Genomic DNA, 20,298 nt, shown 5'->3' with positions numbered 1-20,298 from the left:
TCCAATGGGAGCTGATTGCATTAAGCATCACTGAGTGTGTGTGAGCTGGAGAATTTCCCATAGCTTAGTGGTTAGGCAGATGGCTCCTAAAGCAGGTAGTTTTGTTTTGGTTACAGGATTGCTCTGAGGCAGGCTGCCTTTTCCATCACGTGAGGCTGTTGCTGTGATTGTCAGGTCTTGCTAACCTCAAGTAAGGCATGTGAAGCTTTAGGGAGAGTGTGACATCAGTTGTCCTGCCATTTACAAAGTTATATTCCATGCAAAACCGTGCTCCCTCTTGCTCCCCTGAACTGCTGAACCTGCTGGAGTCACCACCTGCAGCTACTCAGGAGTAGGCAATGCATATTAATTACTCCATTAATCATTTTACATGACTCATACACATGAGGGTTTTCTTTGCTTTGGCTGCTCTCTTTCTCTGCGTATAAGGAAATGATTTAATGCATGAGGAATTTCAGCAGAGTGGGTTTGGGTAGAGCTTCAGAACAAGCTGCAGTAATTTTTACCTGCCTGAGTTGCAGCCATAGAAATGTGGTGGTAAATTTGTCGTACCTAGGTGCTTCAATAACTTAATATAGAGGAGATAGAAGTGTATTTTGTAACCTTCACACCTCTTGTGGTTCCAGGTCACTCTAACATTAAAGCTTTCCTCAGTCATGGAGGCTTGAACAGCATTTTTGAAACCATGTACCACGGGGTCCCAGTGGTGGGCATTCCCCTCTTTGGAGACCATTATGATACCATGACCCGTGTGCAGGCCAAGGGGATGGGAATTCTGCTCAACTGGAAGACCATGACTGAGAGTGAGCTGTATGAAGCACTAGTGAAAGTTATTAATGACCCCAGGTATGGAATGAGTGTTTGTGTGTGAGTATGGATATGAAACCTTTGTGTGGTGGAAAAAAACAAACCTGTGTTTTGTTATTTGTGTGCACAGTTGAGGCAAGTCTGGGTGTTTGTCCCATTTCCCAAGATTACCCAACAGCTGAGGTTTCTGTGTGGGTGCTGGGCTCGTTGCTCAGCACCAAAACTCCATTGTCTCATTTGCTCTTTGTAGCAGTTGCCATGTGGAGGGCACAGAGGTTATGGAAACAAGCCTGTCCCAACTTAATCCGTGTTGCAGGCCAAGGTCCCTTTGTGTCTATCTTGATTACTCCTCGTGAGCAGTCTGGCTGTGGTGCTCTCTGCAGGGCATGGAGCAAGACACATGTGCATGGTTTGGGTTGTAGCTAAAATGGGGAGGTATTCAGAAAGTGACTCAAGTTCTGTAGTTTTATTATTAAAAATATTTCAAGCATTTATTTTCCTGTTCTGGCTCATACTAGCTCTCATATCCAGATTATAAGTAGGCAGTATATTGTGTTGGGCTAACCTGGATTTTGGAGTGTGGTGCTGTTGATGCTCCTTGCTTTCATGGGAGCTGAGTCTTTCTGGGAAAGGAGATTGCTGTCAGGCGCAAGCAGCAGGGCAGCGGCACAGGGGGGGAATGTTGATAGCGACCTTGATAACATCAGTTGCATCACCTTCCCCTTGTGCAATTATCCTTGGTGTAAAGGCAAGTCCTGAGTAAATAACCTGTCAACCCTGCAGACAGGGGAGGAAGAATTTGTCTGCATCAGCTGCCAGGGTGAAAAACCAAAAGTTTTGGGCGAAACTCCGGACCCAGGTGGAAATGGTTTATTGCAAAACCAGCCCTGGGTTTCTGCATTTCTCTCAGTTGCACAATGGCATGAGATGACAGCTTTCCTTTCCTGTTTGCTCTCCTCCCCCAGCTACCGGCAGCGGGCGCAGAGGCTGTCGGAGATCCACAAGGACCAGCCCGGGCACCCGGTGAACCGGACTGTGTACTGGATCAACTACATCCTGCGCCACAACGGAGCCCAGCACCTGCGTGCCGCTGTCTACAGCATCTCCCTCTTCCAGTACTTCCTGCTGGATATTGCCTTGGTCCTACTCGTGGGTGCTGCCTTACTTTACTATGTGTTGGCCAGGATGGCAAAGTTAATCTGCAAGCAGAGCAAACAGCTCTGGTCCAATGACAAACATAGCGCTGTTAATGGACACTACCAGAACGGGATCCCCAATGGCAAGTATAGAAGGAACGGCCACATTAAGCATGAGAAAAAGGTGAAATGAGCCAACAGCCCCATGTAAAGTAGTAATGAATCAGATCAGTAATCGAATTTTATCGCTGTAACTTTAGTCTAACAATTACTTAAAACCTCAATAAGCAGTTCTAACACTCCCCTTCAGTATGTAATATTATGTGACAAAATTCTATGGAACTAAGAGAAGTCTTTAAAAAAAAAAAAAAGGCAAGCACAACCTAAAAAGGAAAGTATTTTATTCTTAATATTGATGCAGAGAGGTTATTTTGGCACTGAAGTTTTTAGAAGCCTTAATTTCTCTAAAGTTCTATACAATGACCGTATTTATGAATTTTCAGCTTTTAAAAGCTCAGTGTGTGTGTCCCAAATGAGGAGAGGTTTCTTTTTATTTGCAGAGGTGTTCTCCTTTTATTTTTTTATTATTTTAATATCTCCATACTTTTAGCTGAGAGAACTCTCTAGTGCTAGCTCTGTGTTTCCATTGTGGGAGGTTCACAACCTGTTATGTAAGAATGCCGTTTAAAACACAGATTATTTCCCCCAGTCTTTATGTGAGAAATAGCAAGTTGTGGACTGAGAACACAGATCTTAAAAAAAATAAGAAATAGTCTTAATGAGCACTGAAGAAAAAAGGCAAAAATATGTACTCGTTTTACTGATAAAGCTGCATGACTCTTCTGCTCGCTACCAGTACTTTGGAGAAAAAGGTTCTGAGCAAGTCTACAGTGTGCCCTAACCTTAACTGAGACAAAATTTTATTTGTCGCCTTTCTCTGCATACAGAATTTATGCCACGAAAATATTAGGCAGTCTTATTTCAGATCCAAATATGGCTGTGTGGGAAGTAGATTTGCATAATTAAGAAAAATAAGTGAAACAGCAGCAACAGAAACCAAACTCATAAAAACCTGGCCCTGTGCTTAGTGCAGAAGGTTCTGTAGTGGCCCGGAGCTGTGCAGACTCGAACCACTCCTTGGGGTTTGTTTGAAGGGAACAGCCCCCACACAGCGCTCCCCCCGAGTTGAATGTCTTTCCTGTTAATTCTCATTAAGTTCTTTCTGAATCGCAATGTTGTAGATGTTCTCTTTCAATGGTTGTATCTGGAAAAAAGCAGAAACATTACCTTCTATTAGTCTGGGCCACGCAATCCATGTTCCACGTAGTTGCCAATAGGAATTCCGTGCTGTGGGCGGTGTCAGCCGTCCCGCCCGGGGCCGGGGGTGTGCGGGGCCAGCCTGGCAACCCGGAGCCTGTGCAGGGGTGGCCTCGTGTCCCTCCCTGCCTCCACCATCTCCTGCAATCATTGTCCCCACGCGCGCTCCGAGGGCGGGAATGCCGGGCCTGGAATCGCTGCTGCCCTGCTGAACCAAAGTTGGCAACTATGGAGTTTTATTTCCATGTCATTCTGTTTACTTGGAATTTGCACTACACACGTTGTGAGTGTACGCTTTATTTATTTGTGGTTGGAGGTGCCGTGGCTGGGAGAGAAGGGAGGGAGGCCCGTTTTGCCTGGTGTGGCTCACTAACATGGCAGGAGTTGGGATGATGACGGGGTGCTGAGCTCATTTTCATACACAGTGATGCAATATTTCATTGCCATTCCATCAGGAGCCTCGGTCCTACAGCAATAAATAACAGTGCAGATATGTTTCTAATACGCAGGGCAGCTACTCGTGCTGCTCTCTGAATACTTGAAGAAAAAAATGGTATTATAAATATAAGCCTCTTAGCTATACCTTTTTACAATCTCGCAGCCCGTGGCAACTACAGGAGCAAACAGAGGCGATGAATGGTGGGATGGTGAGAAGACTTCGAGTGTATGAGTGACTTGGTTTAAAATGTGGGGGTTTTTTGGCATTAAAGAAGGTACAAAAGCACTGACCGGATGATTAAGCATAATTTAATCTCCACTGTGATAAAACTTAAGCAATAAACGTGGATTTAATAGAGAAATTCTGTTGTTGGGAGTATATTTTTGTTCAATTGCATTCTGGTTGTCTCAAAGTACCTGTTCTGTGTGTGTAAATGTGGATTCTTATTGGGGTACACACAATTTTTCTTCAGTGTTATCTGTGGTGCATGTATTTGAAATCAAAAATATTGCTGGTTTTTATGAGTGTAGATAGATTTCCTGCAGGAGCTTTGAATTAAGAGAAAATGGTTAATGATGTTTCTTAAAAGCAGTTCAGCTTTTTTGAAGTTGGTGGACATTCCTGGCACAGTAGTTTGTTTTGTTGTTTTCCTGTACATGGTAAACCCATCACTGGGTTCTGCAGGGCTGAAGGGTTTTTCACAGTGATGGTAGGTGATGGATTTCTGGAGTAGTCTCTGTAGGTATAAAAATGCTGCAATTCTTTAGAAAGATGAGGTAGTTGCTGCGTTAATTGTATTGCAAAATTCTTGATGAGTGTGATCCACCTCATCTCTAGAAATACCTGTTGTGTTTCAACTTTCTTCTAAGTTCATATATGAGCTGTTCCTGTGGTTATTTCAGTCTCCTCTTAGGCACAGCAAGCAAATTGTTCCTGTGTTTCAGACACAGTTGAGCAGTGATTGCTGTTGGTGCCCAGCCAGTGTTGAAAGCAGCCAGATTGCTGAAGGAATGTTTTAAAAAAGGATTTAAAAATGCATGGTGTCACCAGACTGCATCACAGTGTCAGGACTGAGGCATTAGTCACCTCTCTGGTAAGTATTAGTTACTGCACACTGAACAGAGAAGACACTTGAAAGGAACTGAGTTCATCTTCCAAGACAGTGCTCTGCCACTGCATGGAAAATACCACAGCTGGGCTTTAGTTATCCTGATGAAAATTCCACCTTTTGCAAGTTACAAACCTGATTTATTTAAGGATAGGTGTGTGTTTTCTCAAATGGAAGCCAACAAATGCTGAATCTCACTTCAGTGTAAAATGGTAAAACACACTATGCTGGGCAATCCTGGTTACTCTGTAATGAAACAAAACTTGGATAGAAAAGATTGTGTTCCTCATTCATTGAGGGGATGGAAGGTTGAACAGTGTTTGGGGAGATCTTGGAAATTCCTGTTCTGGAATTTACTGTTAGAGTAGGGGATAGAGTAATCCAGTTGTTTAGGTACATGAATCTTGTATTACTTGGGCATTAAGCAGTAGTTAAGGAAATGAACAGATCAGGAATGCCTGACTTCCCTGGAGTTGCTTACAGAGCCAGTTCAGGGACTGATCCTTAAAACAGTAGCCTGGGCTGGAATTGAAGGATTCCATTTTTGTTTGCCTCATGATTTTGTTGTACAGTGATCAAATTTGACCAGAGTTTTATATTATTAGAAATATTTTATTACATTCCTGCCTAAGAATCACTTGGAACAAGCTAACAGTCAAAATTTTAATTTAGTATCTACAAGTTAAATTTGTTAGGAAAAACATCTTGCCAAGCAACATAAAATTGGGAAGTTACTTTTAAGAAATGTACCTGAATACACATATACATATAGACAGTGTTCTTTTATAGATTATCTTGGGTTTTGGAAAACAAATGGGTGAAACTGGGCTGGAGGTAACAATGAGATGTTTCTTTCCATACCAGGAATAATTCCTTGTCCCATTCTTCCTGACAGGGTGCTGTACCAGCTGGGCTGTGTGGTGTCATAAACTTGGGAGAGGTAGCAGCAGCATTTTGTGTTTGTGTGTGCTGCTGTTAGAAGGAAATGCAGAATTAGAACAGGTGTTCAAATCTAGAAGGGACAAAGGTTAGGAGGATGCTGGGATGTAAGGGGCTGGTTGGACATGAGCTGCAGTTAGAGGGAAGTTTGGCATCCTCTGGGATGTCTCTGTGTTAGTTGTGCTGCCCAGAGCTCACCTGGTCATTTTCCAAGCTCAGTGCAAAGGGATGCACTGAACTCCTGTGACAGCCTGGTGGGGACAAGTTGTTCTCATTCTAAACACAAACAACTCTTTGCATCTTGAAATGAAGCAGCAGATATGTGCTAATCTCAGAGGCTTTGAATAATGCCCACTGAGGAAAAGTCAGAGACAGCAGATACGTATGTAGAGAAATACAGAGTTCTGTAAGGAATTAACATGTTTTCCTGTATTTGTAGGAGGTTCTACTCTGTTGTGCCATGCTTTTATGCATCTTTTTTTCCATGTTTCTCTATCTTCCCTCTTTGGTATATCAGCTTTCCTCTGCAGCATTTTTACTGTGTGTGAGTTTCTGAGCTTGCCTGATGTGGCTTTCCCAAAGCCCTCTTGGCATTACCCTGCCCTCCTGGCTCTGCTTTCCAGGATAGCTCAGCTGGGGATGCTGTGACTGTGCCAGAAGCTGTTCCAGTAGCTGCATCCCAGTTCTGCTGGTATGGAAAGCTCCAGTGTATCCCCTGTGTCCTGCCTGGGCTCTGTTGGCTCTTGGGTGGAGGCGGCCTCGCCCCAGGGAACGTTTCCAAGCCTGGATTTGAGTTTGGTCATTGGATTTCAGTGCAGATAAGACCTTTCAACGCTTCAAGCCTCACCCATGAGCTTCTTGATGAAAGAAAGTTTATTTTTCTTTTTTGTTGTTTTTGGCTCTGCAGCCTCTGGTCTGGGAAAAGGTGCAGTGCTGGGTCTGTTGGTGGCAATGAGAAAAGCGTGACAAGGAGATGCATGAATTAAAATCTGCCTCACTTTCTCTGGAAATAAATGCTTGAATTTGTTCTTTTAGATAAAATGGCAAGAACTTGGAGTGTGACTGATGACTGGGTACAGCAGGGGGAATAGGTTTTTTTTTCCCTGCATGCCATTGCTTGTGTTCTCAGGTGCACAATGGAGCTTCATCCATCCTTTTTTAAGGACTCATTCCTGCTGGCCACCCCTCGTGCTGTGGACTGCAAATGGCTCCTCATTTTTGCAGACGTGTCTCTTTTTTGTGGAGCTGCAGTACCAACAAACCTGGTGGGAAGGTCCAGGTTAAAAATAACCCCATGGGAATAAACCCGAGGTCATTCCCTGCTTGTCTCTTTCAGAGCAGCCTCACAACAACAGATGGAGCAGTGAAGAAACCCAGGGTGAGGAATGGCCTCTAATGAGAGGCAGGACTGTATGGCTGCTCCCAAAAAAAGCCAATGATTCTGTGCCTGTGTGACACTTGGAATTCCTGAAAGATTCATCAGCTTCAGTAATTATATTTTTCTTTGTTTTGTTCATTTTAAGTGTTCTTCTAGTGGCTGTAAGGAGAAGAGCATCTCAAGGTAACAATAGGAACCATTCCAGTCTATCCATGGGAGCCTGATGAGATTGCTGTATAAAATTAAGGTGAGTGGTTATAACAATATTTTAGTTAAGAGGGTAAAAGTAGCATTTTTGGTTAAAACAACTTTTTAGAAGTTACAAATTGTCATCACTGATCATATAACGTAAGAGCAACTTTAGGACAGGTTATCAATTCCAGATCTGTGACCATATTTCTTGCTATTAGTTTCTTAGCTCATTTCTTCATCTTCAGGAAATAGCCCACAGACCCGAAACATTTCACCAGATGGGTTGTTGTGGAAATTTTCTGAGCAATCCTGCCTTTCCTGGGTGTGGGAGGAAAGGTTGGGAAAGCTGGACACTCTTACTTGTGTCATAGGAGTCACCACATGTCCACCTGGGAGGTTTCCCTGCTGAGGGCATGCCTTGGTGTGCTGGCAGAGAAAACACAGGGAATTCTGGAGGGGTGAGGGAGGGCAAGTGTGTGACCTTCTCCTTTATTTGTCCATCCTATAGCATGAGGAATTTGTGGAATCTCTCAGGAGTTGATGCTGGGGCTATCCCTCTGCCATGCTGGGTGTCTGCTCTGCCTCATGTTCCTGTTTGTCCTTGCACCATTTCCAGGTGCATAATGCAGTGCATAGTTCTGGTCACTCTTTAAAGGCTTCCTCAAGCCTGCAGCCTACAAACTGTTTGAACTCTATTTGAGGCTGAATTACCTGAACTACCATGATCTGTGTAAGGTGGAGGCCAGGTTGTAGCCCCCCTTCATTGTCCATGGATGGGATGGGTGCCAAGGGAGAGTTCCTTCAGCCTCCTGAATCTGCATGGTTTAAAAGCTTCCTGGTGGAGAACAATGGGTTCTTGGGGCTGGAGCTGTGTGAGAGCACAGAGCAGTCCCTGCCCAGTCAGGGCCATGGAAAGGTATGTCAGGTGTGGTGTGAGAGATTATTATCCATGGCAAGGGACCAGTCAAGCGAGCCAGTGCAGTTTTCACTGACATTTTTGGAGAAGTTCACTTGAGCTGAATACCAATATCCCCATAAGTGCTGAAGCATTGCCTTTATTTGCTTTTTTTCCTCCTAATGCTTTGCTTCACTCCCTGAGAAACATGGAGACACAACCACCTCCTAGAAAAATCCCTGCTTGGCAGGAGTTGCCCTTCCCAGAGCATTATGTCCAGATGGTTTTGAATATCCCCAGGGAAGGAGTGTCCCCAGCCCCTCTCTGGACAGGCTGCTCCAGCACTCAGTCATTCAAGGGCTGCTCTTTGCTCTCAGTTTGTGGGATTCCCAGATTGCTGGGAAGGAAAAGTCAGTTCCCAGATTTCAGAGAAGGAAAGGCCAATTCCCAGCCCATTCAGTCCCATGGGCAGACAAAGGCAGTGAGAGGAGCTGTGCTTACACAGCAGCAGAGTGGGGAAAAGGGCTTAGAAAGGGATTTTAGCCAAAGAATTACTCTGTGAGGCAAAGCTGGAAAGATAAAGGGAAAGTTGGCCAGGAGAACATGGAGGTGTCCAAGGCCAGGCTGCATGGGGCTTGGGGCAGCTGGGCCTAGTGGAAGGTGTCCATGCCCATGGCAGGGGTTGGAATCAGATGGGCTTTGAGGCCTCTTCCCACCCAAACCATTGAGTAATTCCATGATTCTTTCTGTGATTTAGGCTGGTAGCTTTCTGATTATATCAAAGGAAGAAAACACTTCTTAATTTTACCCCAGAGCTTGATAAACTTGCAGCCAGCCTGTCCTGCCTCACATGCAGAATGGAAAACCCTTTCCACTTCCCTTCTGGGCATTTCTGGGCTGGGAAATACCTCTGTGTTTCCCAGCATCACTTTTGCTTCTCACCATGTGTTTCAAAGGATGGCTTTCCTCAGCAAGTGTGCTGTTTTGCTTTTAGAAGGCTTAAACCAACCCAAAATCTGCTGCTCAGCCTGGCTGATGTTTTAATTTGAGATCCCAAATCCCAGTTTATGGCATTTTTTGAAATTTACAGTGCTGTGTGTTGCTGGTTATAGATAGGATGATTTTTGGTTTCTTGAGAGGTTGAGGAGGAATAACAAATGTGTGCATCCCTGTACGTGTGTCAGCATCCTTCATCTGTGTCCGTGTATCCCTGTCTTCTGTGCCAGCCCTTTGGCGTCTTGGGCTGCCTTGTCGCAGGGCTGGAAGCTGGAGCAATCCCTTGGGGAATTCCCTGCAGGCAGCCTGTTAGACATCCACCGCCTTTCCCCCTTTTCATCTTTTTTGTTTTTTCCTCCCGTTTTCCAATTCCCCTCTTCTTCCCACTGCAGTCCGTGGCTGGGGCTGTGCTGCCACCTGGCGTCAGGATCCCGGCAAGCCGGGGAGGAGCATCCTGCTTCCTGGGAAAAGTGGTTTTCTGCTGCCTCTTGGGGCTCTTCAGAAAACCCTCAGCAACAAACAAAGATCCCCCCAAAAAAAGAAAACTGCAGAAGAACGGGAAGCACTGCGGCATTTTTGGCATCTCCCAGTGAGCTGCAGCTGCCTCCCTGGGAAGGGGTTTTATTGGATGTTATGTGTTCTTTATTATCAATTATTAGGAATAATGGGATTTGAGCCCTTCTGCAGTATCTTTATCTCTATTTCCTCTGTAATAAATCAAGTGAAGTCTTCCATGTGTTGCCTTTGTCCCAAAGGATCCCTATGGTTTAGGAGAGGTATTTTCCCACTAATCTCCCATATTTACATCTCCTGGGTTGTGCAGGACTCTGAGGGCAGAACCAGGTCTCTGCCATCAGGAGCAAAAGTCATGGCAGTGAATATTCCAGGCTTTGGGAACGAAGGCTGGGGAAAGAGAAGGGTAAGGTTTACTTTTCCTTAGGAGAATGGGAAGTTCCTGTATTTTACAGGGAATCTCCCTGGCAAACACTAATTGCAGGCTTGAAGGGTGCCACCAGTGCCAAATGGAAGTTGGGGGATGGAGAGACAGTGCCTGCAGCTCTGGTGGATCCTGCTCCAGCCCTGCCCTGGCTTTCCTTCCTGCCCTTCAGAGATGTGGATTTGTGAGGAGCTGGATAGTGCCCAGTGCTGCCTGTGAGTGAGCACAAGGGGCTGATTCAAGGGTGGGGAGAGGTTCCCACTGGTGCCCCAGCACAGAGGCAGGATTCAGGTGGAGCAACCCCATCCCATCCTGGCATGAAATTGCAGCCCCTGCACTGTGCCAAGGACAAGCCTTGCTTTCCTCATCTGCTGCTGCTCCACAGCTTTAAATCTGAGGGGAAAAAGATGTGGATGTAAATGCAACTCTGTGAAAGGAGTCAGGGAAATGTGATACAAAATTATAGCCAGAATGGGCAGGCAGGGATTTATTTTGGATATGAGAATAACATCCATGCATACACACATAATCCCAAGGCATCAGTTTCCCTCATCTCAGCCTTGCCAAACAAGGGTGACATCAGGCAGGGATAATTCTGCAAGGTCTTGTCTTACCACTTGATTCTGCTGCGTCTTCTCTCACAAAGATGAATTTGAGAATTGGCAATGTTTTTAAACCCCTGGGTTTTTTTGATGTAGGGGTTTTTCACTTTCCTGGCTGGGAAATGAGCACATTTTCTCCACACATTTTCCCTTTCAAGATTAGTGTAGATTGTATGGAGTAAATTACATAATCAGTTACTAAGTACTGAAGAATAGTTGCTAGTTTAAGATTTCAGTGTATTCCTTTCCTCAGTGCATCCCTAACTCAGGAAAGGTGCAAATGAGTCACAGAGTGGAAATCAGCAGATAGCACAAATAATGTTGTTCCTAATAAATTAACACCCTGACCTCCTCAAGGCGACTTTGGAGGTTGTTCAGAGCATCCTTGCCATTATTTAATGGCTTTGCTCTGACATCCATCTTCAACCCAAATGGATTCTGAAGCAGCTTAAAAAAGAAATTAAAAAGCGAGTTAGTGCTTGAAAGGTTGAAAAGGAATGCTGCTTGGCTTGACCTTGCTCCTCATGGGAATGATTCTTCTGAGATTTCAGATGCATTTCAATACAAAAATCAGGGGAAAGGCTCTCCAGGTTTTATAGCTTGAGCACCTCAGGTCTTTTTCCATCAGCAGACATGAATCAGCCCCTCAGAGAAGTGAAGGAGTGAATTCCACCTTCTTATTTCCATGTAAGCCACGTGCAAGCCATGGTGCCATATCAGTGCAGTGTACTGTGGGGTGATTCCCCCCCTGGATCCTTTTCCTCCTGGTTCTGCTTGTAAATATGTGGCTTTGTTCTAGCAGTGCTTTTTGCTTCAGGCTTCCTTGGGATATTTACCTGTACCAGACTGTGCTGCTTAAATATATATATATATAGGAAGAATTATTGCAAAGGAGATGAAAACATATCCTGGGAATAGCCTGAAGCTCCAGGGGCTGGCTTCCACTCACAGCAGCATTTAACTTGTAAGAAAAACTGCCCTGCAAAGGCAGAAGTTGTGGAGCTGCAGATCCATGGTGCCATCTGGGAGAGGCTGGAAAAAGTAGAAGAAACACAGGGGACCAGATTCTCCTGCTGCAGCTGCTTCCAGTGGAGGTATTTTCCAAATCCTCACCCTTCTGAAGTGATTCCCAAATGTTCTGGGTGCAGGTGTGTGTGAGTATTAAACCCCTGTTGGAAGGTTTTGGTTCCCTGCAGTGACAGAAGGGGGGTTTAGAGATTTTAGTAACTTGTGCATTGTCTGTTGGTGTTTTAATAGACTCCAGGCTGGAAGTTTAATCCTTAGCAATGTGTGTCAGGTGGCTGATGGATATAAATTGCTGAACACCTGCGAGGCTGGAGGAGGCACGAGGGAGACGGGGCTGCCTTCCCTGTCAGAGAGCTGGACTGGGAAACTGAGCACAAGGGTTTGCAGCCTTGTCACTCTGCCTTCTGCTTCCTGGAGTTCCACTGCTGCAGGCACCTCCTGGTTATGAAGATGCACAGAGAGGTAAGAAATACCCTGTGGCACAAAAATTGTGGAAAAGTTGCACGGAGGAGGCTAAAGAGAGCAGGAGCTGGTGTGGCTGGAGAAAAGGCTTGGGGAAGTATGGGTGTTATCCAAGTGACACAGAGAATAGTGCCACATTTTCATCTTCAGGAAGTATAAACACATGGAATATCCTGCTCCAAGTCCTTTGGTCTGTAGGTTAGAGAAGAGACAGTACAAGATCCAAAGTTTTAAGGGAAGGGGAGGCAAGGATAGCCCAGGTGGAATGATGCTGGATAGGGAGGAAGGATGTGCCTCTGACATGTCAAGTTTGCCTTGCCCATGAAGGGAAATGTGACTTTCACAGGCTTTGAGCTTTGGTTCAGTATTAGCTGTAAATCAGAGTAAATGGGCTGTATAATAAACAGCCATGCACAGGGGCTGTGCTAGCCACTGCTCTGGGCTGAGAAAAAGCATTTCTTAACCCTGCTTGACTGAAATCCTGCTGTCTTAAGTCATTTTACCAGCCAGAAGCTTGGGGGAAAATGATTTGTCAGAATTCCCAGTTATAACAGAGAAGTAGAATGGCCTATGCTCCTCAATTACAGCAGTGATTCCAGTCTCTGTTCCTCCCACATGAGGTGGGCACAGGAATAATCCAAACACAGCCACAGGTGCTGCTCGAGGAAGGGGAGCCTGGGGGTGTGGGTGGCTGAGGGAATGGGGGAGTTCTGCCATGGGAGATGGTTTTGGTCACATCCCCATTTACCAAGTGTTCTGCCACATCCTGAAGCCAGAGCTGATGGACTGTGGGACAAGGGTTCATTTGCTCTGGGATGTAAAACCCCTGGAAATTTTTGTCTGCCACAGGTGCAGACAGGGCCTGCAGGATGGATGAGGCAGGAGCTCCCAGCCCTGCCTTGGCAGCTCTCCCAAGATGGCTGGGACTTCAGGTGTTGCAGCTCTTTTCCTGTTGCTTTAGCACATTCCACAGCCACTCCATGTGCTCCAGGGGGTCTGGTGGCCTTGCAGTCTGTCTGGGGCAAAGTACCTGATGGTTTTGGGGAGGATTGGTTAGAACATCAGGAGGTACCTGCCTTTGTGGGAATATTTACATGCCTGACCTCATATTTGCAGTTCTTCCTGGAATAGAGTCTAAAGCTTTTTCTTGTTAGATCCTAAAATCCTGGGATTGTCTGGATTAGAAGGGATTTAAAGCTTGTCTTGTTCCAACCCCTGCCATGGTCAGGGACACCTTCCACAAGACCAGGTTGCTCCAAGCCCCATCCAGCCTGGCCTTGAAGCCCACAGCACTGCTGGGATAGTTAGTGTGGAGTAGCTGTGTGACAGTCGGGATTGGCACCTGAGAGTGCCTTCGGTGCCTGTATTTGCAGAGAAATGAAATGGCCAAAACCCAAAGTCAAAGCTTGTCTACAAATGAGGACAAACGTGCCCCGTGCACTGACCCACAGCTCCTTCCCCAGCCTGCCAGCATCCTCTGGAGTGTCAGCACATCTCTCCTGCTCCCTGGATCACTGCCTGCACGACAGACGCACCTCTGCTGGGATAATCAGCCGGCGTGGAGGAGCTGGGGATGTGCTGTCAGGCAGGAGGGGGCGATGCCGGCGCTGCTGCTGAGAGCTGTGCTCGCTTTCCTCTGGTTCCCATTCCCTGGAGGCACTGACAGCAGTGACAGAAGGATGACAGTGTGCCTCACTGCCGGGGGCTCGTTGTGCCTGCAATGGGAGAGCGGGAGAGGCCGGGGCTGCAGGAGCTTCCCGCTGCTCTCCCGTCAGAGCTGCCGGCCCGCGGGGGGCAGTGAAACCTGTCAGCGATCCCTCTGGAATGAGCGGAATGGGAGCGGCGCTGCCCGAGGGAAAACACCAAAAACCGGCTGGATGCTCCCTGCAGTGCCCGGAGTGGATCAGGGAACACTCAGCACCACAGGGCTGCACGTCCTGGGGTGAAGCCTTGGTGTTGGCTTAGGGTCAACAGAAATTCCTCTGATTCCCAGTGTGTTATCCTGGTTAGACAGGGATCTCCCATCTGAGCTCGACAAGGGTGCTCTCCATCAGATCACTGTCTAAATTCTGGATGTCTTTACTGGAGGTACCAGAACAGGACAAATGGTTCCAAGTTAGGCTTTTCCCTTCTTCCCTGTCTGTGAGGGCACTGGGAGCAGTGTGGTGAACCTGGGAATTCAAGGTTCTGAGCTGAGCCAGATGGGATAGGGCCTGACCAGCTCCAGGGGTGAGAACTGGGGCAAAAACAGGGAAGCAGCTGCCTCTCTTATTCCCTCTATGCCCCATCCCTGGAACTCTCCAAGGCAAGGCTGGATGGAGTTTGGAGCACCCTGGGATAGTGGAAGGTGTCCCTGCCCATGGAGGGGCTGGGAACTGGATGGTCTTGAAGGTCCATCCCAACACAAACCACTTGGGATTCCCTCTCTGAAGAGATTTTCTTTCTAAGAGTGGCTGCACGAATGAGGAAAAGTGATTATTTTTTCCTAGTGGAATAGCCAAATCACCATCTCCTAAGAATAAATATTTACAGAAATTAATAGCTTGCAAATAATTCCAAAACAGAGTAATTGCAAAGCAAAATTTATAAATATTTTCAAAATTAATTGCTGTTGCTTCCCAGTAGAGCAGATGGGAAAAATTCTGTTAAAATGTTCCTGCATTGCTCTCTAAATATATTAAGAACTTATTCAAATAGGGATAATGAGAGCTTAACATGGTTACTGGTTTTTCCCTTTTCCTGTGTGCCCTGAAGATTAAACCAGAATCCATCTTTACATTTGAATGCAATCCCAAGGAAGTGTCATACTGAGCTGTGCTGCAGAAAGTGCACCTGAAACCACAGGTTTTGATCAAATCATTGAACTTTGGTGGGAAGAACGAGTAACCTTGCTTATGCATTGTCTGAAGCACCTTAGCTGTAAATGCCATGGATATTTTCAGCGTTTAGACTCTCCCTGGGAGGTTCCATGTGTGCTGAAGGGATTGCAATGGGATTGGAATCTCTCTGTGCTCGTGGATGAGCACAGTGCTTTGTCTCCTCTGGGATTCTCCCCCTTTGTTCTGCCTCATCCCATCCTTGGGATGGCTCAGACCTGGCAAGGCCACCAGTGCTCATGTCCCTGCAGGGTTTGTCTCTGCAGTCAGAGTTCAATCTGCCAGCCCTTGACTCTGAGACCTAAATTAACAGAGGGATTCCAACAAGGAATATTCCTCATGCAATTAGACCTGCTGCAGAACTCTTCATTCCATAGGGGGAACAGTGATAGAGTGCAAAAATCCTGGTTTTTGCCTTGTGAGTGAAGGCTTCCCGTTCATCTACATCCCTTGCTATTTATTTCCACGTCCTCCTGGAGGGGCTGTTTTATCTGTAAAGAGAGGAAAAAAAATATTCAGCATGTTTCAAATAACCTCCATCAAATTAGAAGCTGAGTGGGAAGCGTTCCCACAAATGTCCCTTGGAATTCATAAAAGGCTGGACATCAAAAATGATGGAATTATTTAAGGTTTTATTTTCTCTGGCTGGAACAACACGAGATAAATCAGGGGAACGATGCGGTGTCTTCCCAGTGTCTGGATCCAAAGCTCTGGCAATTTTGTGAGCATCTGTACAGCAGAGCCTGTCTCCATTTCCCTTTCATTCCCATGCAGATTGCTCTCCCAGCGTGCTGGGAGTGAACAGACTGATGTGTGCTGGGTAAACATTTACAGAACAAAGTATTACAGTGCCCAAAGTGATTCCCAAATTGGCCCCGCTGCAAATTGCCACGATTGGGAATCATCTGCAGCCCAGGGGGATCCATTGGGAGCCAGCAGAGCCACAGGACAGTGTGTGGGGCTCCTGGGGTGTGCCTGGCCCTGCAGGAGGGGGAAGAAGGAATCAGAGATCCAGCCCTATCCTGAGCTGCACCCGTCCCATTCCTCCCTGGGAGGGTGGGCACAGCGTGCCTGGAGAAGCCCTGGATCCCTAGAAGTGTCCAAGCCAGGTTGGATGGGACTTGAAGCACCCTGGGATAGTGGGTGGTGTCCCTGCCCATGTTTAAGGCCCCTTCCAACCCAGAGCATTCCAGGATTCTGTGGTTTGGCAGCAGCTTCCACCTGAAAGCCCAGCCAGACTCAGCCAGGAGCTGTGGGGTGTGAGGGGACCTCCCCAGGCTCTGCTCACCAGCAGCCAAGTGTTTTATTCAGGGAGCAATTTCCCCATCTCTCCCAATGCTGACACATCCAGCTGCTGTCCTGCAGGGATGGGAGGCTCTTCCTGTTCCCTTGGGTTGGTGGTGGTGAACTGCTCTCTGTCCTGGGTTACCTTTGTACCTCCTCAGCAGTTCAGCTTTTTGTGCAGTCTCTGCCTGGCTGGGGAATAGTTTGGATATGTTTGGGCCTTTCTCACTTTCCCACTGCTGCAGTGTTACTGTGGAATGTCAGCAGTGCTTTCCTGGATCTGTTCCTGGAGGCCTTGGGGGCACAAGCACCTCTGGATAAGGTAAATCTGGGTTGTGATGGCCCAAAATGAGGGAGCTTGGTGGGAAATCCAGGGAGCTCCTTTTCAGGAGTGTTTTATGAGGTGGCAGGACCCAGAGGAGCACATGTGGTCACACCCTGCTCTCCCAGGCTCTGGAAAGGCAGCTGGTGTTGGGATGGGGTGGGAATCAGGAGCCCTGGGTGCTGCTGTTCCAGCTGTAAATCTGCTGCTTGTCTCCATCCCACTGCTCCTGCAGTTCACACACAGAGCTCACTGTCAGCTCCTCCAGTCAGGAGGCTGAAATGGGGTTTATGGTTTTGCTTCTGAGGGTGAAGGGTCTCAGATGATGCTAAAAAACCTGGTGGTGACATCCTTCTCACAGGAGAATGCCAGATACTGCAGGTTTTGTTGCAGAGATATATAAAGGGTGATATATAACAACTAATTGGAAGGGAAATAAATGTGCAAACCTCAATTCTTTTTTTCAGAAACTCATCTTTGTTTTCCAGAAGAGCTCCTGATTCAGGTAGGCCTCAAACCATCCACAGATGGCTGCAGTGGAGGACAAGGGGAACATGGCTCTGCCCAGCACCTCCTGTTTGCTCCCTGGCCAGACAGGAATTAACACTGGGAATTGTGAGGGATGAGAGACAAATGGCTTGACCACAGAGGAAAGAGAGGAGGAAGAACAGTAGGAGTTCTTTGCTCACCATCACTGTGCTGATCACTTATTAAATTTCATCCATTGTGTGATCTGAAAGAGCTCCTCCTTTTATCTCAGCAGCCATCAGGATGGAAACAATAATAAAACTCTGCTGACAGGTGCCACAAAGGTGGCTTTGTTTTCAGAGCCCCTCTTCAATTTCTGCTGGATCAGAGAGCAAACAAACCTGAGGAAGTTCTGCTGGGCCAGTGCAGGGAGAGGAGGAGTGTGGTCAGTGTTGGGCCTGGTTTTGGCTAACTGCTGGAGGAAAAAGGGAGATTTAATAGCAGGTTCTGGGGCTGCTCAGAGGGTGACCCAGAGGCTCAGTCTGTTCCAGCAGTGCTGCTCCAAGCTCCTGGGATTTATGAGGATTTAGGCAAACCTCAGGGTAGAAGGGATCACAGAGCCCCATCTCACCTCAGTGCTGATGGCAAAAGGCTCTGCAGTGTCCCAGTAAGAAATGCACTTTTGTGGATATTTTGGGGTGTGAAGAGGCTTTCAGGGGGCTCTGGGGGGTCCTGTGTTCCTCACACTGCTCAAGTGCCCATCCCTGCCTGTCAGGAGGTGAGTAAAGAGCACACCAAGGTTCACCACATCTGACAGCAGCTCTGCAAACACCCCCTGTACCTGAGCACCATCCCCGGGTGCTTTATCACAGTTTCTGACTGGGTACAAGACATTTTATAATGAGATTAGCAGGTGGCCCTGCAAGAGCAAAGCCTCCTACCCAGCACCACGTAATTAATCCATAAAAAATAAAGGCAGGTTCTCTCCTTGGCAGCTTATAAGTATTTTAGGCATTGCAGTATCATAGGCTTTATGACAGCTTTGAGCTTAAGGAATTAAAAAAAAATTAAAACATAAATTCAGTAATTTAATTCTAGTTAATTCACAGGAATCTTCTTTGAATTGCAGCTCATAGTCACAATATTTCCTTGTATTTCTTCCAGATTTTATTTTTCCCAAGCTTTGCTGCTTTATTTGTGGACAGGTAAGGAGTACATGGATACATTTGTGGTCCTCAGGTTGTATATTGTTTAACTATCTTAAAGTTCACCAATTTAATGCTGTCTCATCCAGGAACAGCCTTTTGTTAAGTAAGTTTCAGGATTTTATGGCTTTCCTGCTCTGGATTTTTTTTTAAAGGGCACTAAAAAGTTCTTTCTCTTCTCTAGCACTGCCCTGGAGCACTGGCCTTCCCACTAGGAGCAATCTTTCAGCAGGAAACATCTTTTGTGCCCTTCAGGTTTGTTTTGCTGTGGTAACCCCAGCTTGGGACTGGCTGCCAGCACCTGTGTGAGCAGAGTTTCAGGGCCAAGCTTGTCCCCAAGGGTGGCACATCATCACCTGGGGCTGTGTGATGCTGGCTTTTGGGCAGGGTGGCAGGAGATTTCCCAGGCTGGAGGGAGCTGAAGTCCATAATCCAGCACATTTCACACCTGGAGAATGCACTGAGCCTGCTCCTGGTAGGATTTTAGGGCATAAACTGCCTGTGGCAGAACATGAATTAATTTTAGGAGTGTATAAATGCTACTCCCAGGAGCTCCCTGGGAGTCCCCTGGGTGCTTTCAGCCCTCTCCTCTCTCAGGTCAATGGGGGAAAGCTGGGGGATGGCAGCACCAGAGAGCTTTATAATCCTGGGAACACTGCCCAGGAAGCCAATTCCCTGGGCTGGGATGGAAAAGTTTATTGTCTGCACCAGGGCTGGAAAAGTGCCTTTTGGGGGGAGCAGGGTGGGTTTGTTTGATTGTTTTGGGCTTTTTAGTGCATTTATAGTTATGGGGGGTGGGGTATGTGTGTGAGTGAGTCGGGAGGGAAGTGATCCAGCTCTGCCCTGCCTGGAGCTGCTGCCAGATCAGTGAGCAAGGTGGCACTGTGGGGCTGCTCACCCGGGAGGGGAGAGGAGCCTGGGGCTCTGCTGCTCTGCTCACTGCTTCCTTGTCTCACATGAGATGGAGCTGAAATACTCAGTTCATTAAAAAAAAAAAAAAAGAAGGAAATGCATTAGAACCTAAATTCAGTTAGGGGAGAAGTAGCTCCTTGCTACTGAGAGGTGGGACACAGGAGTTATGGCCCCTTTGCATCAGCCTTCCCAGAGAGCTGAACTGGAAAGGGGAGTGGGGCAAACTCCTCTTTTGAGAACGTTTTTGCCCTCTTTTTTCGTGATAGTCGTGGGTGCATTGCTGCTGTTTCTCGTGTCTGGGGATGTGGCCAGCTCCCAAGAGGGAGGGCAGATTCAAATTCCTGAATTCAGGTGTGGTCCCTCCCTTGCCCACAGTCTCAGTCACTTCCACGTTGATTTTAGTGGGGATGCAGTGGGACAGGAGCTTCCTCTGCAGTGCTGAGGGGGTGTCAGGCTGGATTGTCACCCTGTGCCCCTCCACAGTCACAGAGCAGCCAGTGCCTCAGCGACCCTGTCACTGTTCCTGAGGAGAGGAGATTTTCCACAGTGGGAGACAGACGATTCCTCACGCTCCAAACAAAGCCTGCCAGAAAAAAATCTGTTTGATACTCAGGCAGCTAAAATGAGCCATAGTATTTATTCCCAGAGCTCTGTCTTCCCTAAATATCTGATCTCTACAATATCACAGGGGCTTCCAACCAAAGCACCGTGCCTTTGGCAGCAATGAAAGACAGGCACCCACGGATAACTCTTCCCAGTGGTTTCACAGCCAGGTAATCAATACCTCACAGCAGACACCTTGCCTTTTATTTGCAGTTTATGCACCACCCAGGACCCCTGGATGTGGTTTTGATGCCAGCACAAGGATACAGGAGCTGGGGGATCAATAGCAAACACTTCTTCAGGTGTATTGATTACCCAGAAAGGGATGACAATAAATTTTTGTGTGTTCCCACTCCATCTCTGAGCCTGTTAAAAGGAAAGAAAGCCCTGATTT

At 46.9% G+C, this 20,298-nt stretch overlaps 1 protein-coding gene across 3 annotated transcripts in view; it reads left to right on the top strand.

Annotated features, from left to right (window-relative positions):
* The window catches only part of UGT8 (UDP glycosyltransferase 8), a 34,801-nt gene extending 30,741 nt beyond the window's left edge, over positions 1 to 4,060 (top strand). For all 3 annotated transcript variants that reach the window (XM_079306777.1, XM_079306776.1, XM_079306778.1), the window contains exons 5-6: positions 627 to 846; positions 1,773 to 4,060. In XM_079306777.1, coding sequence (XP_079162903.1) covers positions 627 to 846; positions 1,773 to 2,136 — 584 coding nt within the window. In that variant the 3' untranslated portion in view covers positions 2,137 to 4,060. The remainder of the gene's footprint in view (positions 1 to 626; positions 847 to 1,772) is intronic.
* The last annotated feature ends 16,238 nt before the right edge of the window (positions 4,061 to 20,298 follow it).

The sequence above is a fragment of the Erithacus rubecula genome, assembly GCF_903797595.1.
Source record: "Erithacus rubecula genome assembly, chromosome: 5".
Classification (NCBI taxonomy): Eukaryota; Metazoa; Chordata; class Aves; order Passeriformes; family Muscicapidae; genus Erithacus; species Erithacus rubecula.
The sequence above is the reverse complement of the archived record's forward strand: the minus strand, read 5'-3'. Positions and strand labels throughout refer to the sequence as shown.